This window comes from Capsella rubella, unplaced genomic scaffold (assembly GCF_000375325.1).
Source record: "Capsella rubella cultivar Monte Gargano unplaced genomic scaffold, Caprub1_0 scaffold_4, whole genome shotgun sequence".
NCBI classification, from domain to species: Eukaryota; Viridiplantae; Streptophyta; class Magnoliopsida; order Brassicales; family Brassicaceae; genus Capsella; species Capsella rubella.
In genome coordinates, this window is record NW_006238920.1 from 13673419 (window position 1) to 13699427 (window position 26009).

Consider the following 26009-nt stretch of genomic DNA (forward strand, 5'->3'; position numbering starts at 1 on the left):
ATATTATCAATTCTGTTGAATATTTCTCTCCTTATTTTATGCTATTGTACAATAAATAACATATTTGTTTTTGTGTTTAAAATATATGATGATTTTGTAAAGAAAAATAAATTTATTATCATATCATAAGAGATATACAAAATAAATGTAACATAAACCACTTGAATAAAATCATTAAACCAAATAAATAAAATACAATAAATTAGATTTTATTAAATATTAAATTATTGCTTAAAAATATCTCAAAAAATTAAATATGTTACATATATAAATTTTCGAATTTAATTGTCCACTTTTTTGGCAACAAAATTAATATGATTTCCATAAATATAGGTTGTTTCTGTTTTTTATTATTTTTTATTTTTTTAAAGATTTTGCTGTCATTAATTTTGTTTGGCAACATGTTTAAGTTTCATGAATTTTATTTTAAAAATTGGGGGTGTTTGGCTTCAAGTTGTCCTTCCCAATTAATAGTATAGATGATGTCACAAAGTAGCATCATAGAACCCAGAACACGTTTTTGTCTCCTTTATTTTAGAAGAATATTTTATAGGCTATCACACAAAACATTACAAAATACAACATATTTGATAATCAAAAGTAAACTAAAAAGTACAAAGCATCAAACGGCGGAATGCGTAACTAATCAAACCAAAGCACACCAGAATATAATGAAACAACTCCTTACAACAAATAACATAATAGAAGATACATCAATCATATGAAATGATCATTCAAGGACTCGGTGTAGTTGTGGAAGGGGGAGGAGAGAAGAATGGAATGGATGGGAGATTCGTCGGAAGAGAAGGAAGTACTGTCGGTAACGAAGGCAAAGTTGGCATCGGAGGCATTGCAGTGGGAATTGTGGGAAGGTTTAGTTGTGGCAAAGTTGATGGCATTGGAGGCATTGTAGTGGGAATTGTGGGAAGGTTTGTTTGTGGCAAAGTTGATGGCATTGGAAATGGAGGCATTGTAGTGGGCATTGTGGGAAGAGTTGGTTGTGGCAATGTTGATGGCAATGGAGACGTTGCAGTGGGCATTGTGGGAAGAGTTGGTTGAGGTAATGTTGATGGCAATGGAGGTAGTCCCATTGTCGGGATAGGCAGATTTGGAATTTGAGGAAGAGGCTGTTGCTGGAGAAGTTTTCGTGAGGCCGAGCAAGTGTTGATCATATTAGAGAAAGAGAGACTCACTAAGAAAGCAATGAGAAAGAGCTTGCATGATGGTGCCATTTTTGGGTGTGTTGATGAATCTGGAATTATTGGTTAAGCCTCCTCTAATATGTTTCACTTGTATTGCCTTTGTGGTGATGATGATATATTCAAACATATGCGATTGAGTTTATATAGTGGCAAAGATTACAAAGACTTTTCTTGTACAATAGCTTATATGGTTTCTGGTAGGTGTGTTTTACGGTTTATCTGTATTGGTTGGCTTGAGCTTCTGTTTGTTCAACTATATATGTTTTCCTTTTTATATATTTACTTTAACAATCTAAGGTTTTGTATCAAAGTGTTAGTTCAACAATCAAAACCCCTCCGACTCTAATACATTACATGTTACTTTTTAAAACTATCCTTTTGAGCTTAATGCACAGCTACTCATACATATACCATTATGATATGTTATTTAATCTTATTCAGCTTTTCATAATAAAGAGAAATAAACCAATATGAAATATGAATTACAAAATAAACTTCAAAAATGAAAAAACTTACAAAAATTAATAATAATTATGAATTTATGATCACTGTTTTGGCATAACATTTCTTTTTTCTTTTTAGAAAATCCTGGACAAAACTACAAAAAAAAAACAAAAATTAAAGGATATTTTTTAAGGTATTTCTATTTCACCAAAAAAACAAAAAATCCTGGACAAATCCTATCCATAGTCCAACTCCAATACAACACCCTGAGCCTGAGTCTTAGCTTAATCCATAACGCTCCAGCTCAACCTCCACGATCCGCATGCTCAACACATCTACTGTCTCATCACATGCCATATAATATTCAATCAAAAGAAGCTCCAATCGACCTGACGAACAGAATCTTCGAGGGTGACCTGAAACGCACACCATATGTTCGTCAAAATTCTCAAATGAGTGTTATCGCAGTTACCTTTAATTAGGAATCGAATTCAGAACTTATTCGAACATGGAACGATGGTCTGGCGTTTTGAAGATTCCGTTAGATGCTAGTACTAGCAGAAACTACTACAGAGTTGCTGCATCTCTTTGCCTTTCTTCTTCTTCCGGAACTCTCGCTGTGAGTGTCACTTTCTCTCTTTTTTTTATACCCTGTTCCTAATTTTCAGAACAACATCGTTGCTTCATGCTCATTTAGTAAAGTTTCATTTTTTTTTTATTATGAACAGGTGCCTTCTGCAAATGCAATATTCTTCCATGGGGACAGAGTTCAAGACACTGGGAATCCTGTGATTGAGAGGCTCTATGATCTGCAGAAAGTAGCTGAGATCATTGTTTCTAAATTTGGCAACTCTGTCAATGCTTGGGTTGTTGAAGCTTCTGTCTTTGATGAACCATTTGCTATCTACAAGGACTTTGTTCCATCAGTGAATCAATGGGGAGCACCAAAATCTTATCTCCCAACTGGCTTCCCAGCTTCTTCATCAATTGTCTCCCTCTTATCTAGTTGCCTCCAAGAGGTATTCTCTCGTTCATGCTATCAATTTGTCTCTTAAGCTTCATATATTGACCATATGATTTATCAAACCAGGCAAAGAACCTCATTTGGAAGGAAGGCAAAGAAGTGTGTTTGATAGACCAGTTTGCATCAGTTCATCACTGTCCCAGAACATTTGTTCTTGGATTTAGCAAGGGTGGAGTTGTGATAAACCAGCTCATGAGTGAGATCAGTATCTTGGATACAAACTGTGCCGAAACTTCGTCTGCAATAGTAGAAGAACCTATGAGCCAGCATGAAAAGATTCAGATCATTCCAGCCTCTAAAGAAAGCTTCCTCAACAGTATTTCTCAAGTTCATTATATCGATGTAGGACTGAACTCTTCCGGTGCCTACATTACTGATCACAATGTCGTGCAGAGAATCTCCCAACGTCTTTCACGAGGAGCAGACTCGCTGCGCATTGTCATTCATGGAACTCCTAGGCAGTGGTGTGATAAGCAGCGTGACTGGATTTGCAAGGAAAAAGATGAGTTAGTTCGTTTGCTCGAAGCTGAAACTGAAAATTCCGGTGGGAAACTTCAGGTCCATGAAAGATTATATTTTTCTGGTAGACTTCCTGATTTACAGATGCACTTTGAGATAATCGATTCTTTGGATGTCTCCTAAGTATTTGCATGTTAAGTGTCCCGTTGTTTAGCTTAGGTGATATGAAACGTAACAACACCGAAGAAGACAAAACATAATATTACTCTAGACTCTGTTTGTTTTCTATCAGAAAGTAATAATAATACATTGCAAAAGAAAGCAACTTAAAGTAATTTTATCAGGACAAAAACCAAAACTTTCTTTCTTGAAGACATAAACAAAACTCATGGTAAGAGAGAGACTAAAGTAAGGCTTTTTAAGATGACACCAGCTTCAGAGTAAGTGAGTAGCTTTTAAATGGATCATAACGTCTCCACAGAATCACTCTTCCATGGCTTCGTTTTGAACAGACTTCTCTCCGGGAACAACAACTTTGACCTTCTCTGAAGCTCCGGGAGCCAGGACCAAATGAATATTCTGATCTAGCTCATATTTATCCTTAGCAAATTGCTTCTGTTTGTTTGGCTTCAACCTAAGTCCCACACAGAAAAAGAAAAACAAAATCAGAAACAGAGTGTAATTTCAAATTCATACAAGCAGTGTTTTCAAGTATGTGTAGAAGAAGAAGGAATATATACCTGTCTTCAATATGTTTGGCCTCTCTAGCGCTTCTGATCTTATCTATCTTCTTAATAGCCTTGAGGGTATTCTCTGTTAAGTTCCTGTCATATCTCTCAGGTCTGTTTCTCTTCTTCTCAAACTCAAATGTTGTATCCTTTTAGGGTCAAGGAAACAAAGAAAGACAAGCAGAATGGTGAGGTGCGAGCATTAACTAGATAACCCCCAGGAAACATAAAAACTTAAACATGTTACCTTAGTCATGTCCTTTCCATGTGCAGCTCTGAATGCTTTAGTCCATTTTACTTTACGTGGGTTTCTCTTCATCTTGAAGTTCTTGTGACATTTCGACCTACAGAACCGGAAAATCTGCAAAGGAGAAGACAGCTAGCTTGTAACTCAATCACATGATATGATCTTGTATACTAAACTCCTATCCAAAGATTACTTGGAAACACTAAGCAAATCGTAAGAATAGAGAACAGACATCAAAACTGGTCATTTAAGCTAGAGAACTATACAATTTCATTAGCTAGGGACTACGAAAATATGATGAGGACAACTTATTTCTGCCCCAAAGCAAAAGTTGAAAATGTTTAAATCCACAAAAGCATATCAAAACTTTTTAAAAAATACAAAAGATTGAAGCAGGGTAATATAAAGATTGATGCCAAACTAATTACCTTGGCATCATTGCGGACAAACTGAATACCATGTCCAGGATATATTGTGGACGAGCAAAACCAACACTTGACCAATCTCATTTTGCCTCGTCTTGGAAACCCCTACAAGAGACTGTCGCAAAGTTAAAAGACATGTAAAACTGAAACTTAAACCACAAAGTTTACAACAAACACACACAACAAAAAAGAAGAAGATACTTTTACTAAGACATACGAAGCAAAATGATATAGTTTCACTTTTAGAATAAAAATTTATGGTTTCTATGAAGAGATATTTCATTATACTACTGAAAAATTCGTCCAAGGATGTGAGCAGGAGAACAACAGATTTCAACATACAAAAGCCCTAGATTTCAACAAAAGATGAAGAACCATAACGAAAACCAAGCGAACGAGATAGGTTACGAGAATGAATTGAAGAAAAGAAAATTGAGAATTTACACAAACCTGTAGGTGATTCTAATTAGCGAGAGCGATTCCAATAACAGGTTTCGCTTTCAGCCCCCGAAAAAGGAGTTCTAAAGACAAGTAGCCAGCTGCGAGAAGAAGACGATTAGGGTTTATGTAAACCTTCCGAACGTCGTCGTTTTTATTTCTGGCCCTTAATCATTTATATATATATATATATATATATATATTATTTTTTTAAGTGTCAAATATCACATTTTAGTTTGAGGCCTATAGCCCAACAATGAAGCAAACCATATGTCAAATATATTGGCCCACCCAATTATGGTTACAAATAATTTAATTAACGTCACTAAAGTTTGCAATAACTAATTTTGAATTACATCTCTCACGAGGTCGATGAAAGCGTAATTGAGCTCATACAGTAGACGATGATTGTATACGAGCGAGAAACACAACAGCTATGGCTTCCGACTGAGAGAAACTGCTTCAATCTTCTCCAAAAAAGTCACCGACTCGGCAGATTCTCTCTTCTTCAGATTTATGCGTTCATGCTCCGCCACGCCATAGAGTCCAACGTTCAAATCTTCACCAAGCTTTTGTTCTGTTCTTCGTCGGTTGTTGGCATTGGTTATGCCCGTAAGTTGTTCGATCAAAGGCCTCACAGAGAAGACAGTTTCCTCTGTAACTCCATGGTCAAGGCCTATCTTGATACTCGTCAGTATACTGATTCATTTGCTCTTTACAGAGATCTTAGAAAGGAGGACACTTGTTTTGCTCCTGACAATTTTACTTTCACGACTTTGACAAAGTCCTGTACTTTGAGTTTGTGTGTTTACCAAGGTCTACAGTTGCATAGCCAGATTTGGAGATCTGGGTTTTGTGCAGATATGTATGTCTCGACTGGAGTTGTTGATATGTATGCTAAATTTGGGAAGATGGGATGTGCGAGGAATGTGTTCGATGAAATGCCTCAAAGAAGTGAGGTTTCTTGGACGGCTCTAATCTGTGGGTATGTTAGGTGTGGAGAGCTGGATTTGGCGAGTAAGCTCTTTGACGAGATGCCTCACGTTAAGGACGTTGTGATATACAACGCAATGATGGATGGTTATGTTAAATTTGGTGACATGACTTCTGCTAGAAGATTGTTTGATGAGATGACTTATAAAACTGTCATCACTTGGACTACTATGATTCATGGCTACAGCAACAACAAAGACATAGAATCCGCTAGGCAGTTGTTTGATGCTATGGCAGAAAGGAACCTAGTTTCTTGGAACACAATGATAGGAGGCTATTGTCAGAATAAACAACCTCACGCAGCTATACGATTATTTCAGGAAATGCAGGCAACCACCTCGCTCGATCCGGATGATGTGACTATTTTGAGTGTTCTACCTGCTATCTCTGACACAGGTGCTCTCAGTCTGGGTGAATGGTGTCACCATTTTGTGCAGAGGAAAAAGCTCGATAAGAAGGTGAAAGTGTGTACTGCAGTTCTTGATATGTACTCGAAATGCGGGAAGATAGAGAAGGCGAAAAGTATGTTTGATGAGATGCCAGAGAAAGAAGTAGCTTCTTGGAACGCCATGATACATGGGTATGCTATGAATGGGAATGCACGTGCAGCTTTGGATCTATATTTGGCAATGCTGAAAGAAGTAAAGCCAGATGACATCACAGTGCTAGCGGTTCTCTCAGCTTGTAACCATGGCGGGTTAGTGGAGGAAGGAAAAAAGTGGTTCCACGTGATGAGAGAATTTGGCCTGAATGCTAAAATTGAGCACTATGGCTGTATGGTTGATCTACTAGGCAGAGCAGGGAACCTAGACGAAGCAGAGGATTTGATTACAAACATGCCTTTTGAGCCAAACGGTATAATTCTAAGCTCGTTCTTGTCTGCATGTGGTCAATACAAGGATATAGAAAGGGCTGAGAGAATTCTGAAGAAGGCAGTCGAATTGGAGCCTCAGAATGATGGGAATTATGTTCTGTTGAGGAATTTGTACGCTGCAGATAATAGATGGAATGATTTTGGGCTGGTCAAAAACATGATGAGGATGAACAAAGCCAGGAAAGAGGTTGGGTCTAGCTGGATTGAGATAAGTTATGTCGTTTCAGAGTTTATATCAGGGGATACAACCCATCCTCATCGGCGAAGCATACATTTGGTTCTCGAGAAGCTGCTTATGCACATGAAAAAGGAGGAAGCCAACTGGTGAGAGTCTCATGTAAGTTCATCAAATGCTACTCAATATGATATACGTGGGGGCAATAGGAGAGTTAGTAGTGGCATTCTAAGAGAGGGAATCTCCATGTTCAGACAAATGGACTCAGCGAGCCAGGGCACACACCGATCAAAGGTCCCCAGGAACATGTTAGATTCTGATGAATGCAAGACATCATCTGAGGAATCAATCACTCTGCCGGATTTGACTCCACGCAAACTCAAATTTCTTCTCTAGTTCCTCCACAGTGGAAACTTAAAAGCTCCATACTCATTTCTTTATTTGGCATGTCGCTGCAGTGCAAATGGTGCAATTGTGCAATGAAACAGCTCCACTAGGTATGGTTTTTATCTAATTTAAACACATGTTGATGCTGGTGTATATAACATTAAGGTCTTTGATATTCCTTTGACACAAGTTTTCATTTTGGGAGATTTTTTTTTTTTTTTTTTTTTTTTCTGCGTTGCAGTCTTGGAACAAAGCTAATCAAGAACTAACCTTAGAGAAGGTGGTCCAGTCACCCCAGTAGTTTCTCCAGGAGAGAGCCTTTTACCTTGTTTCCTTCAAAAGTTTCTGTTGGAACACACATCACCTTAAAGCACATATTGACAACATAAACTGAAAAGTCCAGTTACCAAACGCAAAAGGTAATAAGAGGAAGCGTGTTAGTGTATCAGACTGAAACACTTGTGTTTAACCCTTAAATACTAGGCATCGGATAAATAGAAACTTGTCCAACTCATAGAGTATATAAAACGTAAAAGAAAAAAAGACTCGCAAATAGTTCAAATCAAGCCTTGAAAAGAAATGAATAAATTGGAAAACATAAAGTAAGTCACAAATGAACGTTGTTGGGAGGTGGCTCCACCCAAACGTGGTGTTGAGTCGTTTGGTTTGTTGGAGGGGGATCAGAGTTTTTGGCATCACCGAGGGAGTAGTACATGCCATATCGCTCAGATTTATCAATATAGGATGAATAGATCTTGTTCCTATGCTCCGTGGAGAGACCAGCTCTAACAAAAGAGGCAGGCAAACTTGTAAAGATTGTCAAGCCACCAAGATCTCTCTTCTCTTGCCATTCCTTGCATTTAGAATTTAGTTTAAACACCGTTGGGTTGTTGTTGTTGGCGTGAGTATAAATAACGAAGATGTCTCCTTCATGCTCAGTCATAAACACTGGGCTACAGTACTCTAAATGATCAAAGGTTAAATGATCAAAGGCGGGACATGGTTTGACTGGAAGAACGTTCCAAGTGGATTCAGAGGGGTGAAAAACCCCAAGATAGCCGCAGGTACTGAGACAGTAAAACATGCCATTGGAGAAGACACATTTCCTCCAAATGCGAAAGGGTAACTGGTTCTCAAAGCAGTGTGCAGTCCATACGGTTTCACCAGGACGCCAAGTATCGATGATGACAACAGATGTGCCGTGGTCTATTTGGTTGTACGAGATCACCATACAGTTAGCTGAAGTAGGAGCGGCTGAGAAAGCTGACCAACAGCAGAATGTTGTGTATGTCCTTGGGGGTAAGTAGAAGCACTCACGGGTAAACGGATTAAGAAGAAGTGTTGTAGCATAACGGGAGCGCCAGTCTTGTGTCGAAAGCACCCAACCATCCTTTGAATAAACGGGTTCATGGAGCAAATCCAACCCTCGGCCTGGGAATTGGAGCTTACATGTTGGAAAGCGTAATGGGTGAGGGCTAACGAACCCCCAAGGAAGCCTGTATTGTGAATTAAAAAGCAAAGGAGGAGGAGGCTGTAACTTGCGAACAGAGACAGCTGCTTCGCACCATGCCTTGCAGACAGCGGAAGCTTGTATGTTGTCTTTTAATCCGAGGCCGGACAGTATCTCCCGCAGGATATCTATTGGAATTAGAGCCCACTGGTTCTTCTCTTCCGATCCACCAGGATTTCCTTTAGCTTTTTTTTTCGCAGTGCATCTGAGGATTATAAGAAGAAGAATCTGGGGTAAGTTGAAGAGAAACAAAAGAGTGGAATTGAACCACTAGTTTGTCACTCATGGCGTTAAGACTGTTGGTGGTATAGTGAAAGCTACGTACCAACTCTCTATAGGTTTGGTCACTAAGTAAGCAGCATAAGAACACGAACAATAAACCCTGATTAGATAAAAGGCTCGAATACAGATTGGATTAAAAAAAGGAGAAGAAAACACTCACGATTGGAGCTTTCTTCTTCTTTTTGTACCGGACACTGGAACTATGGGCTTCGCTGTGACCAAAGACGCCGGAGTTGCTGCCGTGTATGTTCGACGGCGCGTCCTCATTTTTTGGAAGCGCCCCTTCGTGTCCTTGGTTCGCGGCACATACGATTCCGGTCCGATCCGCTTCTTTCAGATCTGCCAAATCTCTAACTAAATTTTTACAACTACAGCCTACAGGAAACACATTACGCCGAATCGATCCAAGGAAGATGATAAGGTAGAGAGGGAAAACAAAACTCCTCTACGCCTCTACGAAAAATGATTTAAGAAAAAGTGTTTTCCTCCTTAAAAATAAAATGAAATTTAATTCTTCCCCCTTGTTTTTTCCCTTAAAAAAATTCAGACCGAGTTATTGAGCACGGTCGGACAAACGTAATTTATTTTTGGGATAATAAGAGTTTTAGTACATATAAAAAAAAATAGAAAATAGTACAAAAACTATTTACAATTAGAAAAATAACAATATTTACTTTTAGACACTATTTGGATGTCTCTTAAACTCTTGTTTAAATGTCATAATTACAAGCATACCATTACCATTAAAATATTAAATGTAATTATTTGGATAACTATGTTTATTATAATATACAGATAGATATGTATATACACAATTTTAATATTTATACTCATATTTACTATATATTATATGAGTTATACATATTAAAATATGTATGTGTGTACAAAAAAATGGATATATATGTGTAATTATACAAACATATATTGTTGTACAGTTAAAATATTTTTACAGAAACGTACAACCGTATATAATAATATATGTACAAGTACAATTGTACGAATATAAACGATTGTAAAATATTATTTCTGTATATACATGTTTTCTATACAGATAGACAAATGTACAAATCATAATATATATAAAATATTTGAAATTATTAAACAAAATGCATATAAAACTACAGAGAAAACAAACGGAAAAAACGTTATTTAAATTCCGAATTTACAAATTTTGGCCATTTTAATCCTCGACTTCTACTGTGGTCATTAAAATCATAGATTTTTCGTTGACATTATTTTTAATCACCATCTTGTGTTGACTGAGCCAGATTGAACATATCGTCAAATCAAATCTTCTAACGGAGGAGTTAACAACCGTTTATGATCGTTAATCGATCTCTGTTAAGTCAAAAAATGAGAATCACAAGGACAAGCGACGTCGTGTTGCCTTAAACGAAATGCCTAAATCCCCAAATCGACGTCGCTTGTCCTTGTGATTCTCATTTTTCGACTTAATAGAGATCAATTAACGATCATAAACGGCTGTTAACTCTTCTGTTAGAGAATTTGATTTGACGACATGCTCAATCTAGCTCAGACAACAAAAGATAGTGATTTTAAAATAACGTCAACGAGAAGTCTATGATTTTAATGACCACAGTAGAAGTCGAGGATTAAAATGGTCAAAATTTGTAAGTTCGGGATTTAGATAACATTTATCCCAAAAACAAACTATAAACTTATCCGCTTTCTGAAAAATGATCTTGATATTAACTTTTCATTTGAGAAAACACGACAGAACTATTTCATTTGTGAATCATGACTGGGACCATATACGTACAATGGTGTCCGGGAATGCATAACAACACAAATGCGAAAGTAACGTATTCAACACTAACAACATAGATAGCCTAAACATGTCAATCATCCCAAAGACAGAAGAACACCATCTTGATCAGCCTTTGATAATGTGGACCTTGATTTCATGAACCAGACCGTGATAACCATCAACCATCCTTAGTTCGCATAACATTTTATCACCTGGCTTCACATGATTCCTCCGGATGACACTGCTAAGTCCATTGAGATACACTGATCTGTTCTTCCAAACCGAGATTCTCCTCTTCATTTTCCCAATCTTGTCACGTACAATAACCAAGTTGGAAAATGTCAAGTTGTAGTCCTTTATAAGTATAGACGGTATGCGCTGCAAAATCACAATTTCAAGTTTGATGGACTCAGCATAATAATGAAATGACATAAACATATAATAGTCATTTATAAACAACTATCACATTCTGCAATTTGTAATTACCAATCTTGGCTGAGTCAGGTCAACCGGAAAAGACGGATTAAGTTCGTCGTCTAGATATTCATCAAGCTTATCATGACTGTCCGTCTTCCTACTTGTACCACCTGTCAAATGATTCAGAAACAGAACGATTACAAAGACATCAACTGATTCTCATATAAACCTCAACAATGAAGAGTCTTTGTTTGTGATACCTCTTTCTTTCCTTCCTGGCCACTCATCAGACCCTTTTGTGCTCTCTTCATCCTCTACAGTCACATCATCACCATCATCATCTTCACATTCTTCGTCACTCTCCACTTCAATCACTTCTTGTTCTATATGGGATCTCATCCTCTTACACATGGAACTGTGCTCGTACACGCAGAAGTGGAACACACGAGAACCATCAAACTCAAAGACCAAGAATATTGGCTCTATCAGATTCTCGTCCTTGAAGATCTTCTTCCATCCGTCCCGGAGAAACACGGTATCACTCTCACGGTTCGTTGTCATTTCCATCCTCCAAGTGTTTCCGGAGGACACGCTTCTAACTGTCACTTTCCGAGGAAGAGGCGTTCCTGAGATCATGTTCGAAACAAAAGGGAGATTCTGTAGAAACAATTGAAACATACATCTCTTAAATTTTGATTCGTAGAAGCAGTACATAGTAGTTTTCTAAAGCATATATCAACTTAATCTCGGGGAAAAAGGGCCAAGATATTGCAGAAACAGAGCAAAATGTTCTGAACTAGAAGAAAGAGAAGCAACGTACCATGTTATCTTCGGTGACATTTGGTATGTAGACTCTAAAGAATTTCTGACTGAGATCTCCGTTGGAACCTTGAGTCTTCATCTTCTCCGTTCTCTAGGACTTGAGATCCTTTCAGTTGTTACTTCCAAGGCCGTGTAAGAGAGAGATGGAGCAAAGGAGGTGAAAGAGAGAAGATAAGATGGAGATTCAATATGAGAGAGGGAGTCAGAGAACAATAATTCAACCTACACTCTTATGAAAATAGAAACAAAACAGAGCTTCTGTTTCTTAATGTTTCAGGTTTTCAAAAGGGGAACAACGTTGGACGTAAATAGCAATCGCTCATCAATTCTTGATGTTACGTGTTGATGATAGTTATTGCAAAAGTATATAACTAGGCCCATATTTATCAGGCCTAATTAAAAAAGCCCATATGATTTATCTAAAGGCGTAACAGAGAGGAGGGTGGTATGGTCACTTCAGTTTACGCTAGATGAGAGCTTGCTCCGTCCGTACCAAGTGGAATCTCTGAAAAACTCAAATCTCTTTTTTTTCATGGTAAAAGTCAAAGTCAAAGTCAAAGTCATATGTCACAAGAAATGAAGAGAGCCAAAAAGGAAGAAACACCAACTTCCTAATCCTTTAAACCTGTTATTGCAGAAGAACACAAGTCTCATATGATCATACACAGAGGACATTCTTGGTCTGATAAAGCATCTTGAGAGTTTGGTTTTCCAGTATGGCTTTGGCTTCTTGTGTATTTGAGATACAGAGGTAATTTCTACGTAAATGGGACTTTTCACTATCATTTTCTAAAAGGCTCAAATGGAAGATTCCGCCTGGTGATGCTCGAGATTGCGCAAGATGATTTTCACAAAGATCTTAGCTTCACTAGGCGTTTTTGCAGAAGCAGCTGCAGAACGAAGAAATCTTGCTTCTCCCCCATTCTGCATAAGGCTTGCGTGATGCATTGCATGACGACCACCCGGTATTGTAAACTGTTTGAGAGTAAGAAGTCAAAACGAAAAATGCATCAGTTGTTAGGCTAAAACAGCAAATCAAACTTGCCTATTGTTTGACGCACAATGTTTCTTTTCGCATATTTACATACCTGAAGAAGCGCAAACGCAGCACACGCTTTGAGTGTAGAATTATGATTGCGCAACATTGTTACAAATCTTCCAATTTCAGCCCCACTGCAAAGACAACAATATATTCAAAATTTCAAATCAGTTCTAGATCAAATACAAAAAAAACGCCAGGATAGAGATAGAGAGAGGCAAACAAATTAACCTGCATCTCAAGTGCCCAGCTTCTTGTATGCGAGCTCTCTCTGTCACTTGTGCCAACAGAGTAGGATAAGATAAAACAGGAGCAGCTGCAAAGATTTGAGGATCCATGAAAGTTTTAACAAAAGCTTCAATGTGTTTAAGAGCCATTGTTCTTGCCCCATCTAAGCTAATGGTTTTAGATGTGCTCTCTGATGAGGAAGTTCCTATCATCATAGCGTATTCATCCATCCTATTGCAGATTGGTAATTCAGATCGAAAACATATCAAAAACTGTAGGAATCGGATATAATTTGGAATGTATACTAGCTGAGTTATATATGAATATACCTTCCATCAAACATGTATGACAAAGCTAATGCAGCCATAAATCGAGCCATTTTTGAGACAGAAGACAAACACAAGTGAACAAGAGCTGGAACTCCTCCTTCCTCAACAATGCGGAGTGCATTACCAGGATTAAAAGCAAGATTCCATAGAGCTCCTGCTGCAGTTTCATGGACATCCTGAAACCAAAAAAAAAACCAACACATTGAGGAATTTTTTAATCAGATTATCCCTAATGGCTAAGCTCAAAGCCACAAGACTTAGAACAAATTGCTTACCTCGGCCTCAGACCTTGCAAGTGCAATTAGAGGTGGAACCCCACCTTCACGTCCAATCGCAACGCTGTTGGAGATCGAAAAGAGCAATGGCAGGATTATTATCAAGGGAAATGACAGTAACAATATATTGGTAAGACTCTCTTTTAAAACTTCTCTGCTAACCAAAGCAAAAACTTGGTGCAAGCAAAATAAAAAGTATCAGCATGTGTGACATGTTAAAGCAAGATGGTCTGTCCTTATGTTTCTTCTGCATTGATCTTAAACATATCACGTGACAATTATGCGACAAATAAAACTTAGATTGAGATGTTTTTGGCACCTGTTTGCTTCTGACACCGATAATCCCCAAAGTGCACCTGCAGCTCTTTCTTGAAGACCTGTTGATGCATTCGAGCAAGACTGCGCGAGCGCCACCTAAAACAATCAATAAAAGTGATCAATTCCCCTTAAATATATGCAGATGAACAATGTAATCATGGTAAACAAATTGGAAGCATACCAAAGCTTCAACGCCACCAGCTGCAGCGATAGATTCTCGATTCTTATCATCAAACGACAAATTCCATAGTGCACCAGCAGCTTCTTGTCTAACACCTTCATGAGGCGATTGTGTAAGTTGGACTAGAGCTTCTAATGCACCTGCCTCTTGTCCAACCGCAGCATTATTATTGTTGCTATCTCCATGAGCAGCTAAATTAGCTAAAGCACGAGCAGCCTGTAAAATAAGAACACACTTAGACCATAACTCATCTCACAAGAAATTTTGTAAATTTAAGAAATGGAATTTACCTGTTCTTGCACTCCCTCGTACTTGCAATTCCTAGCTAACATCACAAGAGCATGTACACCTCCCGCTGTTGACACTTCCATGCTGCATTTATCATCTGCTGCTAAGTTTGCTAATGCTCCCGCCGCTCGTTCCTAATCACACAAATTAGGTAAATCCTCCATATAGAAAGAAGGGAAATATCCAAAAAATGCACTGCCACTTAAAAATTGATTTATCGAAACTACCACTACTTTACAAATGGTTTCACATAAATATCCTAGGATTTCTCTGTTTTTAGTAGGGTTTTAAATCTTTTTGTAGAGGGATGGATTTTGTGGTATCAAATTCCGTTAACTTAACTCCAAAAGTGTCTTATTAAGATTGTATCTTTAGAAACAAAACAAAAAGGGTGAAGCTTCAAGGTGGCGAAAGCGTACCAAGACTCCATCACAGCCATTTGGCCATCTAAATATAAGGTCGACCAGTGCCTTCACTCCTCCAGCCTGAGCAATAGCATTCTAATAGAGAACAAAATAAATAAATTGTGTGCTGAAAAATAAAGAGCTACAACAAGAATCTTATAAATAGCTAAGAGGACTTACCTTATGCTCTTCTCCGACAGAGAGATTCCATAGTCCACCAGCAGCTTCCTCAGCCACAAGTCTGTTCATTGACTTTGCCAAACCAGCAAGAATTCTAATTCCTCCTTCTTCAGCAACAGACTTTGCAACATTAGCATTTACCGACAAATTTGCAATAGCCTAAAAAATCAGATAAAGAAAAATGTTAGTGTGTCCAGTCAAAAGTATCAAATTCCAGTATGAAAGAAGACAAGACAAACAGAAGAAGCAACCTTTGCAGCTTCTGACTGAAGCCCTTCTCGCCATGATCTAGCAAGTTCTAGAAGAAGACGGATACCTCCATCTTTCATAACTGCTTCAGCTCTTCCACAGTCTATACTAGCATTCTCATCATCAATAACTACGAAAGTTGCCAGTCCAGTAGCTGATCTCTCTTGGACATCTTCCTGTGAGCTTTGCATTAAAGTAAGCAGCAATGCAGCTCCTTGATTCAGCCAGAATTCATCCAATCCTTCTGGATTACACTCTGCAGTTCGTAGAAGTGTGTGAGAGATAAACCATTCGATCCAAAGCATAATTTCATCAACGGCTTTATCCTTGGTTGTTTTCATCAACTCTCTCCAATAGGCAAAGACATCTTTGGGTTTCTTTGTATTACCAACGAAAAGAGAAGCGAGTCCATCAAAAATATTAGTAAACAGAGCAAGTAACACTTTTCCTTTAAATCTGTTGGAGTCTATGAAACTTGTATCCTCTTCGAGAACATGACAGTTTAAAGCACACAATACTTTTAAGCTCTGCGACGATGTCAAGAATCTAGAAACTGTGGTGGGACCAATGTCGGTCCTTGAGACATCTAAACATGTTAGTTTCGGAAGCTTATCCCATTTATTTGATGCAATTGACCATTTTATGTTTGATGTCCCAGCAACAGAGAGGTACCGAACAGATAACACTTTTCCCAGAGCCTCCTCGTCGATATTTAGACAATCTAAGAACCCGAGATCACTGAGTTGTGGACAATGTTTGGCCAGAGCTTCAATGGCTTCAGAAGTAACATATCTTATTCCGGAAAGGCGAAGCTTTTTAAGCTTTGGACAACAAAAGGCTACAGCTTTTATGGCATCACTAGAGATCTTCTCGCAAAAGTCTGGTCCAAGTTGGAGACTCTCAAGTGTCTCATGACGTGCCACGACCATTGACAATGTAGCATCAGTAATCTTCCTGCAATAGTCACCGCTTACTTCAAGTAGATTCCTTGCTTTGAGATGTATAAGGGAATCAGCTGATTCAATCCCACGAAACCGTAAGTTACGAAGATTAACACACCTAGAAGCAAGAGAAGCCGCCATTGCAGCATCAAACTTGTGAGCACGAAGATCCAAGGAAGTCCACAAACAAGAAGAAGCACCAAGACCTCTCCATGTCTTACAAGTGGATGCCAAGCTAGCTCGATCGCGATAATTCAAACAAGTAAACAACTGAAGCACTGTGTCATAAGGCAAACTAGTCCAATCAACAAAACCATGAAGAAGGTCAGGAGCTACTAAATCCTCATTGCTGCTAGTCTCAGGATAACTTGGCAAAACAACCTTATCTTTCCCTTTATCCTCCTCCAATTTTCTCCTAACCCTACGACTCATTATATTGATCAGATATAATCAAAACTCTCTCTAAGAGAGCAATAAATTATCCTTGCGGCTACCAAATAAAAAATCCAAACTTTTGCTTTATATATCTCTCAAGTCTTCCAACCTTGAAAACGCTGATCACAAATTCCTTAGAAGACACAGATCTTCAATAGCAACAAGAAACAACAAAAGTCTAAAGCTTTGGCAAGAGAAGTCCCGATTTTGGCAATTGTAGAAACTCGGATGGCTGAGAGAGTTTTCAAAACCCAGTGACCATATCGAATCAATAACACATTACACGATACGATTAGATAAACACGAATTCAAGAGCTCAACGAACGCAAAAACCCTCGAATAAGAAAACAAAAAGGAGAGCAAAATCTCTGACCTTTCTTCAACAGATTTGTATTGACATTAAACTCACAAATGAGAAGATCAATTGGGAATTTGAAAGTGAAGAGAAAAAGGGAAAGAAAAAAAGAGAGAGTGAAGGTCAGAGACAGACAATTCAGGCGAAACCCCGAAAACTGTAAGACCCCTCTCAAGTAAATTCCGTTAAAGTCTCTCTAACACGTTCCCCTTTGTATTTATTAATCTTATGTGCGGCACAAAGAGAGAGAGAGAAGAAGAAGATGATGAAGAGAAGAAGATGATGATGATGAAGAGGGGAATTGGGAAATTCCGGGTCGGGGCTTCGAAAGAGAGAAGAGGGCTTCGTGTGATGAAAACACAGCTCAAATACGAATATGATAGAAAGAGAGAGAGAGAGAACATGAAATCACCTCCTTTGCACGGTTTTCTTTTTTTTTCTCTCTATTAATATTTTTCTTACATTATAATTACGATTTTTTTTTATTTTTTTTCTTACATTATAATTACGATTGGATTTTATACATTTTCAATGATTTTTTTATTACATTATAAAAATGTTTTTATATCTTAGAATAAATAGTTATATATATGTATATTTTTACAAAATCAGTTTTAGTTTGGTCGACAAATGTTAAGTTTTACGAAATGTTAGAAGTCTGGACCACTAAATAATAAGAAACAGAATTATGTTAGAAAAAAAATAATTACTAATACAGGGTTTTACCCTTAAAAAACAGTTTCATTTTTCTTTTTGGCGTTCGAAGCTTGTGAACTAAAAACAAATCCCGCATGAAAAAAAAATTAAATTTCTAATTCACTTAATTTTGTTGCAAAGTTGACCTTTTATGTAGGCTTTTAGTTTTGAAATAACTCACTTCATATTCAAAATAATAAGTTATAAAAAAAAAACGGAAAATCAGTAACAATACATGTCTTTAAAATAAATATATGTATGCAACTAATCCTGCTGACATACTTTTAATTGGAAAAAAAAAAAAATTATGCATGTTAAGCAAAAACAATGCGACATGTGAACATCCAAGTGGTATTTTTAATGTTCACCACGTATGTACTACCAAGTCCTACCATATTGTTACTATTGGTGTTAGTTGTTACTCTTATTCCAAACAAGGGTAAGGAGTTATTCGAGGTTTTGTTGGTTTCAGTTAGCAGGACCGTTTTGTGTTCGGGGTAAGTATAAGGAATAGTCTGCATAAATATGGCACAAACTCATGACATCAATTTATACTATACTATATACAAATCTTAGTTTGAATAAAACGATCGACAAATACTAGTATGTACAATTACTTTTCATAATCACACATTAATTCCCGAAATTTGTCGTGTATATCATTATTTAATTCGTATCTTTTTTTATCCTTTTTATATTCATTGGTTGAATTGAACATTAGTAAGAGACTGGACTTTAACAAGTCGAGGTTTGGTTTTTTTTAATGCATCTATTATGGTAACAAAATCATTAAAACTTAAAAGTTAGTTAGTCTTCAATTTTATATGGTGAAAGGTAATTTTAGTGAGAGTTTAATCTTGGCATTGTTGTCAGCATGCAGTAATATACCGTTTCCCTTCATTGATTGGGTTGAGAGATAAGACATTTTGAAAAATTGTGGGGAAAAACCAAAGAAGACAGACCAAACAAGGAGGTGACTGACTAACTTGACAAGCCGCTGATTTGGACCCGAAACCGAGTAGCCAATAATTTTATTGATTAGGTGTAAGAATCTGAATTACTACTTCTATTTCTTGATAAATTCGTTTTCTTATGAGATTTAGGTTCCAATTGGAACATTCTTCTTTTGTTTCATTAAACTTGATGTTTGAAAACTCCCCACACTGATTTTTCTTTAGAAAATTACTATACGTATTTATCAATCAACATCACAACATATTAAACCTGGATTATAGGAAGAAAGAAAAAAACATGTAACAAAGTATCGACCTACTAGGCGACGATGGGAACACAATGTTAAGAGCATCTACAACACCATTTTGTAAGTTCTTCACTGGATCAGAGAAATGAAAACTTCCAACCCCAAAAAAAAGAAGAAGAAGATGACTTGGGATTCTCAGTCAATTATTCAAGTTTATTGAGTTTTTATAAATAAATAAAAACGAGACAAATTTCACTATTGTCATCATATTTTAGGATTATTAGCTACTTTGTTTGGTTGACCAAAAAAAAAAAAGCTACTTTGTTTTAGTACTCTTTAAGAGAGTTTGCACATCAGATATGAGTTTACGAAAGCGTTTCATCATCTTGTTTTGGGAATACGGATCCCAAAAGAAAAACAACGTATCGATCGTTTTAATTCTGGGTTATAAAAACCCAACGAAGAGAAATAAAGAATATTTTCTACGCATATCCAAATACTACCAGCAAAAAGCCCACTATGATTTACTTTTTTTTGTTGGTTTATCTTCTTGAATCTTGATCTAAGCCCATCTAGTTTATTATATATCCCTTATACACTATGTATATTTTCTTAGAGTTTTAGAGGTAATATAAACAATACAGGCAAAACTAACTCAGTTGTAAAACTCACTAGTTTTTATCCCAAACGCTATTATACTTCGGGAAACTAATAAAACTAAACAGACGCAGGTACAACAACATATTATAGTTATAGATATAGTTTGTAATAAAATGGAAATCTCTTTCGACGATCAAAGGCCTCTGTGCCACAATGACATTTCGGGGTGCTTATTCCAATTTCTCGTCTATAACCATTTCCGTGATAGCGAGGTTGTTGCCATTTTTCCCATATTGTCAAAGAGTCGTTTACAATGTCAAGAGTTAGAGCCTCAAATCGAACTTTTTTTTCTTTCTCATTTTCCCCATATTGAAGCTAATCTTTAAAAGTTGCATACTTATATATCTATATATATAGTTATTCTAAGCTACAACTACGGAAAACACCCATCCCTAGCGGCCTGATCGTTGCTGGAGGGAAATAGCAGTCCAATGAGTCGATCGCTGCGGACTTGGCCGCCCAACCACACTAGTAGCAGGAGGTGGAGGAGGAGCGATGCTCGCATTGGCGGATGAGGTGGAGGAGACACGCTCGCAAGAAGGGCACATGGTGAGAGTAGTAGGAGGAGTCATGTGCATGTAGAGATGTGGAGACAACTTCAACGCTCTCAGCTCCGACACTTCTTTTTGCAATCGTCGATTCTCCTCCGTCAAATTATCACAACATCTCTTCAAATACTCACAATCAACCTCCGTTTGTTTCAGCTTCGTCCTATGTACACATAATAATTTTAAACATATTAGAGATCATTTTTTAAAACTAAGCTTTATTAAGAAACAGAAGAAGCAGAAAAAAAAAAAAAAAAAAAAAAAAAAAAAAAAAAAAACCGGAAGAGGCCAAAAAAAAAAAGGGACAAAAGTAGATTTAATCTGTACGCATGCATGTGTCTTTAAGGCGCTGTAGTAAAAAAAAAAAAAGTAAAAACACTCCTCATGTGACAGTACACAGAGCCAGAGAGGTAGAGAGATCTTATTAAGATTTTCTTTTGCGACAGAGAGAACTGAAAACTCTTTTTGGGGTCATAAAAAAGGACAATTATATCCCCATCATAGCAATTACTAAGGTTTTCTATTACTAAATTCCCGGTAATACCCCTACAAATCAAGATAATTTCTTTACCTTGCCCTTCGGTTCTGAAACCACACTTCCACTTGTCTTGCCCTTAGATTCAACTGTTTTGCTAGAACCAGCTTTTGCTTCTGCCCAATCCGATTATTCAAAAGAATCATAATAAAAAGTAAAAGCAATTTTAGTTTTTTTTTAGAAAGAAGCCAATCAGAAAACGTCCATGCAGTAAGTAGTAAATTATGAAAATGCAAATTGTAATTATTAACCAGATTTTTAGGTTAGAAAAAAATTACTAAAAATGTCACTAACCGGATTAAGAGTGCTGTGTACTTTGAAAGTCTCCTCGAGAACAAGAGCTTGTTCCTTCGACAACCGTAGCTTCTTTCTTGACCCGTCGCCATTTCCGCAGTCTTCGTCATCACTTCCTCCGCCGCGTGAGCAAGAAGCTCTCTCCGCCTCGTGCTCATCTCCTCCTCTAGCCGCCGCAAGATCCCTCTTATTCCCACTCAGACTCGATACGGTGCTGTTCGGAGACGAGACGACGGCTGCTTCTTCTTCCAGGTTCACCACCGCCACCGAAGAGGACGGAGCTCTGTTCACGTCGAAACTTCTTAGGAAAGATCCGGCGTCGGAGTTTCTCTCTGCAGTTGTACGTTTAATTCCTAGAGTACAATAAAAACGTTCTTTAGCTTCCAATTTCGTATATAACTTAAAAACTACAAATATCTTTATTAAAGAATAAATAAGATCGGATCTATGGATGTGAAGCATAGATCCGAAGATAGATGTCTAAGTCTATCTATGAAATTAAAAACAAAATTTCAACACAATGAATGTTTAAGAGAAAAAAAAGTATTACCAGAAGATTGAAACAGATGAGTCCAAGAGTTGTGATGAATCTTTTGGGGATGGCTATTATTATTAATAATCTGATTGTGCATGTGAGGAGGAAACGAGGAAGAAGTAGAAGCTGTGAAAGGCGTAAGATTCAACCTCAGAGATGGTTCTTTTAGCTGACTACTATTTCCCAAGCTTAGACTCAGACCCAACCCATCATCTCGTTCACCCATTTTTTCTCAAGAGATTTTCTAGAATGAAGTTAGTGCTGGTTAAAAAGATACGACTAAATTTATTTATACAGAGAAGTTGATATGAGAGGAGAGGAGAGAGGGGGTTATGTGGGGGGCTTGGGGTTTCAATGATGACTTGTGTCAGAGAGACCCTTGTAATTTCAATGATGATATATACTGTTACCTGCTCCTCCTCTCTCTCTTTCTCTCCCTCCGGAAAAAAAAAAAGAATTAACCAATGCGTAGAAAAAATAAATTAAAAAACTCATTCAACTCTAATGCGTTTTCTTTTTCAATACGTTGAGCTTTTAAACAAATGAATATTTCTTTTTGTTTATTTTCTTCTCAAAAGTCAATTACAGACGTTAGCATTTTAACACACAAAATCTCAGATATTTTATTTGACAGTAATATCTGGTTTTGTTTTTACGTTTTGTAACTTTCATCTTTAATCATTTATTTTTAAGTTCTACTAAAATTATTTAATGTAACAAGATCTTTGTTTGCATTGTTTTTTTTTTGTTTGGTCAATGTATAAATTGTTTTATTTATTTAAATCATGAGAACGGTATTTTTAAAGAGGAAAAGACAGATGTATATAAGCCTATAAAGTAAAAGTAGGGTCGATCGTGAACTACAAACGCGAGATAGCTTGCGTGAAGACAACGGCGTTGGGCTCAAAATGGGTATGGTAGTCAGAAAACGATATCGCATTGATAGGTTTACACAGAGCCTAACATAACACTGCATGGGGTTCATCAGTTTTTAGAGTTACCTGTGAACCCAACAACATGCATTCGATTCTCTAATTAATCTTCAAATTCATTTATTATTCCCTTTTCCAAAACTCTTCCTTTGATTTGATTACTATAACTACTTACTACTACTAATTCTTCTGGTCAACTAATGAAAGCGAACATTCAAGTTTTTTCCCCATTGGATTATTTTGGCCAAGTCAAATATAAAACGGACATTTGGGTGGTAGAGTTTTTTGTTACTTCGGCTACTTCCTGTCATTGAAACAATAAATTTTTTATCGTTTTCAAAGTTTGTTGATAATGCCATCATTATTACTACTACTTCAGTTTCTTTGAGTGTTACAGACAAGACCGGTCGTGTTTGTTAATTAAATTTTAAATAACGTCTGACTCTTTTTTCAACCACAAGTTAATGTGTGTTTTACTTCCAAAATCTAAATCTTAATGATAATCATGAATATGTGTATTGACTTGTTATGAATCTTCAATCAATGCGGTCATGCTTTTCATCCACTCTTGAAACTTGCTTTGACCTTTCTTGGAAACTTTTTCTCCTGGTAAATTACTTTTAGATACTATTGATTTATTTGGAGTCTTATTATTGGTTGGTTGATTTGATACAGTAATAGTAGTAGTCTGAAAACGATAGTTATACAAAAGGATCATACTCTAATTTTCTATCTAAAACACAAAGGTTATGTACACATAGATTTAATAATATATGCTTGAACTAAATAATCAACATGGGTTTAGTTATGAACAGTCGTAAGCAATGCTATATAAATGTTTATTTGGTAACACAATTAATTAAAATGTAAAATGATATCGTCGGACAGGTCACAATAAAGTTCGAGTACATCAAATATTCGTGATTATGAGCAATCCATTTGTTTTCGTCGTCTGTTGAATTTGTTCTCAGACTAGAGTAGATGATGTTCGAGTACATTATATATACGAGAATGTAAAATTCTGGAATAATGAGCATGGGAGAGTGTAGAAGCCGAAGAAGCGGTGGAGGTCACGTGGGAAACGGGAAGCGGTTCACGTGGGAAGTTGCCAACGTGGCGGAGGCACATGGTCCCCAAAGTGACCACACTCGTGCGGCGTAATTTTTGTTCCTCCGCGACCAGACATCCACTTCTCTGTAATCATTGGATACTCCCTTCTCTTTCTCTTTCTCTTTCTCTTTCCGACTCGGTGGTTCACTTCTTATTAACATCCCAAACCCTCTCGCGTGTACTTCACGCCCTTAAAGTCGCTCGTTCGTGAAAATAAGAGAACGTCGGAGGATAATACAATCTTATTTTGAAATCAATACGACAAAACTGCATTTCATTAAATAATCCTCCAACCACAATATATTGTCGGATACGAAACCATTATGATGAGGCTCGTATTCTTTTCGGAATACCTAACAAATACTATTTCAATTTTATTTAAATTGAACATATTACTAATTATTTGATTTAAGTCACAACACAATGGCGAGGGAATTAAAGAGTTATACTAGTTTATCTTTTGGGGTAAGAGACAGCTAAGAACATGATCCGATGGAAACCGACCAAAGCAACCAAAGCCCATGTTTCACCAATAACGAGTTTCTTAGGTGTGTAACCAAGGCATGAATATAAAATACTATGAGAGAACTCTGAGGTAATCAAGCATGAATATTAAATAATACTTATCGTGAGTTCAATAATTTTTGTTTTGACACATCTTTATTCAAAAGAGGAAACTACGAAATATGGTCCCACGTGTGTGTCCATAACCATGTGCAAAAGCTCTCCCAGTGCATGTGTTCTCCTTTCATTTTTTTTCTAGATTCGGTTTGAGCTGACCTTCTCGATTTATATAAACTGATCCAGATTCTACTTATACATATTTATAAGTGTACTAGTTTTAGTAACTTAATTTCACTATCAAAACAATCTATTAGCAAGATGACTAGGGCTTTGATTGGTAACATGGGTTACCATGATAATTCATAATAATTCAACCATATAGGCCAATATTTTTAAGGGGATCTTAAACTTAAAATTTACACAAAAAAAAATCTTGCATAAGATACTTTTTTATGTAAATCTTAGGTATAAAATCTCCTTGATAATGTTGCCCTAACACCACGGTAATATATATATTTTTTTAAATGTACATGGAGCAATAATTGTTTGCTGAGCGAATATAATCATTACAAAATAATTATTATATTTTACACGTACTTGTACCACATGATTGAGTCGACGTATCTAACAATTTACTCGAAATCATTACACATGTCCACGTGGGAATCCCGTCACTTATCTTGGTCCGGTCCAAGATCTAATTTGATTCGGGAGTATTATTTATTATTTTGTATCCGTACAATTTGTTAATAACATATGATACGCTTCGGAAGAAAAAACAAACAAGTATAAGGCTACTGGCTCTGGACATGATTGTAAGGTTTTAGAGTTTCAGAGAATAACAGCTGTTAACATGCATGCAAAACTTAGATTTTTATAAAGAGAAGAAAACATAGTATATGTATTCTAAATACTATTATTACCTAGGCGATCATCAAACATTAGATCGAATCCTAGCTAGTGAGTAATTATTCCGATAGAACATAATAAACCTTCTTAAACCAAAAATTATATGATGATTTTACCAAAGCATACAAAAAAATATGGTTTAAATCATCATTTGAACTTTAGTATGGGGCAAAATTTTAAATGGTTGACGCTCAGAAGATGGATCGCATTCAAATGTATGCTGTTTTTTGGGGGATTTTTCCATCTGTTCGGATTCACAACTTGTAACTCTAATATAATTAAGAAAGGAAAACAATGGAATCTACCCTTTTGGCAATCTTTACGAAATCCTAAATAAATAAATAAAAGCTGAAAAGCATTAAGTTTCAAGATGCAAAAGAAAAAAAAAAAAAGCTAGCAAAGGAGACGACAGGAGCGAGTGAGAGCCACGTGACTAAGATGTGTAAAACTAAAAGAATGGGAGCGAGTATAAAACTAAACAGCCAAAAAGAACTTGTATAAATTAGATACGCCAGAAACATTCACGTGGGAGATCACGTGATGGAGCGACCACGTGTCACACTCACAAGTGACATAATAGAGGATGGTTTAGTTAGTAGTATAGTATT

General features: G+C 36.8%; 8 protein-coding genes across 10 annotated transcripts; 3 read left to right on the forward strand and 5 right to left on the reverse strand.

Annotated features, from left to right (window-relative positions):
- The first annotated feature begins 512 nt into the window (after nt 1–512).
- Nucleotides 513–1243, forward strand: LOC17888670 (protein argonaute 3). The gene has a single exon (XM_023784763.1). The coding sequence runs from the start codon at nt 727–729 to the stop codon at nt 1057–1059; it is 333 nt and encodes a 110-aa protein (XP_023640531.1). The 5' UTR covers nt 513–726; the 3' UTR covers nt 1060–1243.
- Nucleotides 1244–1892: 649 nt separating this feature from the next.
- LOC17889861 lies at nt 1893–3315 on the forward strand. The gene is made up of 3 exons (XM_023785037.1): nt 1893–2265; nt 2375–2665; nt 2737–3315. The coding sequence occupies exons 1-3, from the start codon at nt 2155–2157 to the stop codon at nt 3310–3312; spliced, it is 978 nt and encodes a 325-aa protein (XP_023640805.1). The 5' UTR covers nt 1893–2154; the 3' UTR covers nt 3313–3315.
- Nucleotides 3316–3375: 60 nt separating this feature from the next.
- LOC17888062 (probable ribosome biogenesis protein RLP24) lies at nt 3376–5087 on the reverse strand. Of its 2 annotated transcripts, none has more exons than XM_006295075.2 (5): nt 4980–5087; nt 4533–4644; nt 4105–4218; nt 3870–4006; nt 3376–3763 (listed from the first exon to the last, which is right to left on the reverse strand). In XM_006295075.2, exons 2-5 carry the CDS (start codon nt 4611–4613, stop codon nt 3613–3615), a joined length of 483 nt encoding a protein of 160 aa, XP_006295137.1. In that variant the 5' UTR covers nt 4614–4644; nt 4980–5087; the 3' UTR covers nt 3376–3612. The 2 variants fall into 2 exon arrangements, with proteins under 2 accessions (XP_006295137.1, XP_006295136.1); XM_006295074.2 differs by having other exon boundaries at nt 4533–4634; nt 4980–5085.
- Nucleotides 5088–5300: 213 nt separating this feature from the next.
- LOC17889681 (pentatricopeptide repeat-containing protein At2g44880) lies at nt 5301–7773 on the forward strand. The gene is made up of 2 exons (XM_006293815.2): nt 5301–7506; nt 7638–7773. Exon 1 carries the CDS (start codon nt 5372–5374, stop codon nt 7160–7162), a length of 1791 nt encoding a protein of 596 aa, XP_006293877.1. The 5' UTR covers nt 5301–5371; the 3' UTR covers nt 7163–7506; nt 7638–7773.
- An 87-nt stretch (nt 7774–7860) lies between these two features.
- Nucleotides 7861–9667, reverse strand: LOC17888298 (F-box/kelch-repeat protein At3g18720). The gene is made up of 2 exons (XM_006293319.2): nt 9349–9667; nt 7861–9111 (listed from the first exon to the last, which is right to left on the reverse strand). Exons 1-2 carry the CDS (start codon nt 9453–9455, stop codon nt 8004–8006), a joined length of 1215 nt encoding a protein of 404 aa, XP_006293381.1. The 5' UTR covers nt 9456–9667; the 3' UTR covers nt 7861–8003.
- A 1311-nt stretch (nt 9668–10978) lies between these two features.
- On the reverse strand, nt 10979–12616 carry LOC17889313 (B3 domain-containing protein REM22). Its single transcript, XM_006294711.2, has 4 exons — nt 12194–12616; nt 11634–12030; nt 11443–11543; nt 10979–11334 (listed from the first exon to the last, which is right to left on the reverse strand). The coding sequence occupies exons 1-4, from the start codon at nt 12272–12274 to the stop codon at nt 11083–11085; spliced, it is 831 nt and encodes a 276-aa protein (XP_006294773.1). The 5' UTR covers nt 12275–12616; the 3' UTR covers nt 10979–11082.
- An 89-nt stretch (nt 12617–12705) lies between these two features.
- On the reverse strand, nt 12706–17781 carry LOC17888876 (protein ARABIDILLO 1). Its single transcript, XM_006293373.2, has 11 exons — nt 15689–17781; nt 15438–15596; nt 15273–15353; nt 14856–14987; nt 14566–14781; nt 14386–14480; nt 14067–14130; nt 13792–13967; nt 13466–13693; nt 13284–13368; nt 12706–13170 (listed from the first exon to the last, which is right to left on the reverse strand). The coding sequence occupies exons 1-11, from the start codon at nt 17057–17059 to the stop codon at nt 12994–12996; spliced, it is 2784 nt and encodes a 927-aa protein (XP_006293435.1). The 5' UTR covers nt 17060–17781; the 3' UTR covers nt 12706–12993.
- Nucleotides 17782–20247: 2466 nt separating this feature from the next.
- Nucleotides 20248–22355, reverse strand: LOC17888021 (homeobox-leucine zipper protein ATHB-4). Of its 2 annotated transcripts, none has more exons than XM_023784508.1 (4): nt 21902–22355; nt 21352–21704; nt 21094–21182; nt 20248–20685 (listed from the first exon to the last, which is right to left on the reverse strand). In XM_023784508.1, exons 1-4 carry the CDS (start codon nt 22110–22112, stop codon nt 20367–20369), a joined length of 972 nt encoding a protein of 323 aa, XP_023640276.1. In that variant the 5' UTR covers nt 22113–22355; the 3' UTR covers nt 20248–20366. The 2 variants fall into 2 exon arrangements, with proteins under 2 accessions (XP_023640276.1, XP_006294614.1); XM_006294552.2 differs by having other exon boundaries at nt 21094–21173; nt 21902–22352.
- Nucleotides 22356–26009: the final 3654 nt, after the last annotated feature.

Excerpts from the sequence above, each read along its gene's own strand:
- LOC17888062 (XM_006295075.2), bottom strand. The coding sequence starts at position 4,613 with ATGAGATTGGTCAAGTGTTGGTTTTGCTCGTCCACAATATATCCTGGA. Across the intron at positions 4,219-4,532 it reads TTGTCCGCAATGATGCCAAG|ATTTTCCGGTTCTGTAGGTC; the intron begins GTAATTAGTTTG and ends TCTCCTTTGCAG. Across the intron at positions 4,007-4,104 it reads ATGGAAAGGACATGACTAAG|GATACAACATTTGAGTTTGA; the intron begins GTAACATGTTTA and ends TGACCCTAAAAG.
- LOC17889861 (XM_023785037.1), top strand. The coding sequence starts at position 2,155 with ATGGAACGATGGTCTGGCGTTTTGAAGATTCCGTTAGATGCTAGTACT. Across the intron at positions 2,266-2,374 it reads CTTCTTCCGGAACTCTCGCT|GTGCCTTCTGCAAATGCAAT; the intron begins GTGAGTGTCACT and ends TATTATGAACAG. Across the intron at positions 2,666-2,736 it reads TATCTAGTTGCCTCCAAGAG|GCAAAGAACCTCATTTGGAA; the intron begins GTATTCTCTCGT and ends TTATCAAACCAG.
- LOC17888021 (XM_023784508.1), bottom strand. The coding sequence starts at position 22,112 with ATGGGTGAACGAGATGATGGGTTGGGTCTGAGTCTAAGCTTGGGAAAT. Across the intron at positions 21,183-21,351 it reads TACACAGCACTCTTAATCCG|ATTGGGCAGAAGCAAAAGCT; the intron begins GTTAGTGACATT and ends TTGAATAATCGG. Across the intron at positions 20,686-21,093 it reads TTTCAGAACCGAAGGGCAAG|GACGAAGCTGAAACAAACGG; the intron begins GTAAAGAAATTA and ends ATGTGTACATAG.
- LOC17889681 (XM_006293815.2), top strand. The coding sequence starts at position 5,372 with ATGATTGTATACGAGCGAGAAACACAACAGCTATGGCTTCCGACTGAG.
- LOC17888298 (XM_006293319.2), bottom strand. The coding sequence starts at position 9,455 with ATGAGGACGCGCCGTCGAACATACACGGCAGCAACTCCGGCGTCTTTG. Across the intron at positions 9,112-9,348 it reads AGAAGAAGAAAGCTCCAATC|ATGCACTGCGAAAAAAAAAG; the intron begins GTGAGTGTTTTC and ends TATAATCCTCAG.
- LOC17888670 (XM_023784763.1), top strand. The coding sequence starts at position 727 with ATGATCATTCAAGGACTCGGTGTAGTTGTGGAAGGGGGAGGAGAGAAG.
- LOC17889313 (XM_006294711.2), bottom strand. The coding sequence starts at position 12,274 with ATGAAGACTCAAGGTTCCAACGGAGATCTCAGTCAGAAATTCTTTAGA. Across the intron at positions 12,031-12,193 it reads ATGTCACCGAAGATAACATG|AATCTCCCTTTTGTTTCGAA; the intron begins GTACGTTGCTTC and ends TTGTTTCTACAG. Across the intron at positions 11,544-11,633 it reads GCCAGGAAGGAAAGAAAGAG|GTGGTACAAGTAGGAAGACG; the intron begins GTATCACAAACA and ends ATCATTTGACAG.
- LOC17888876 (XM_006293373.2), bottom strand. The coding sequence starts at position 17,059 with ATGAGTCGTAGGGTTAGGAGAAAATTGGAGGAGGATAAAGGGAAAGAT. Across the intron at positions 14,481-14,565 it reads CTGGTGGCGTTGAAGCTTTG|GTGGCGCTCGCGCAGTCTTG; the intron begins GTATGCTTCCAA and ends TGATTGTTTTAG. Across the intron at positions 14,131-14,385 it reads TCGGTGTCAGAAGCAAACAG|CGTTGCGATTGGACGTGAAG; the intron begins GTGCCAAAAACA and ends GATCTCCAACAG.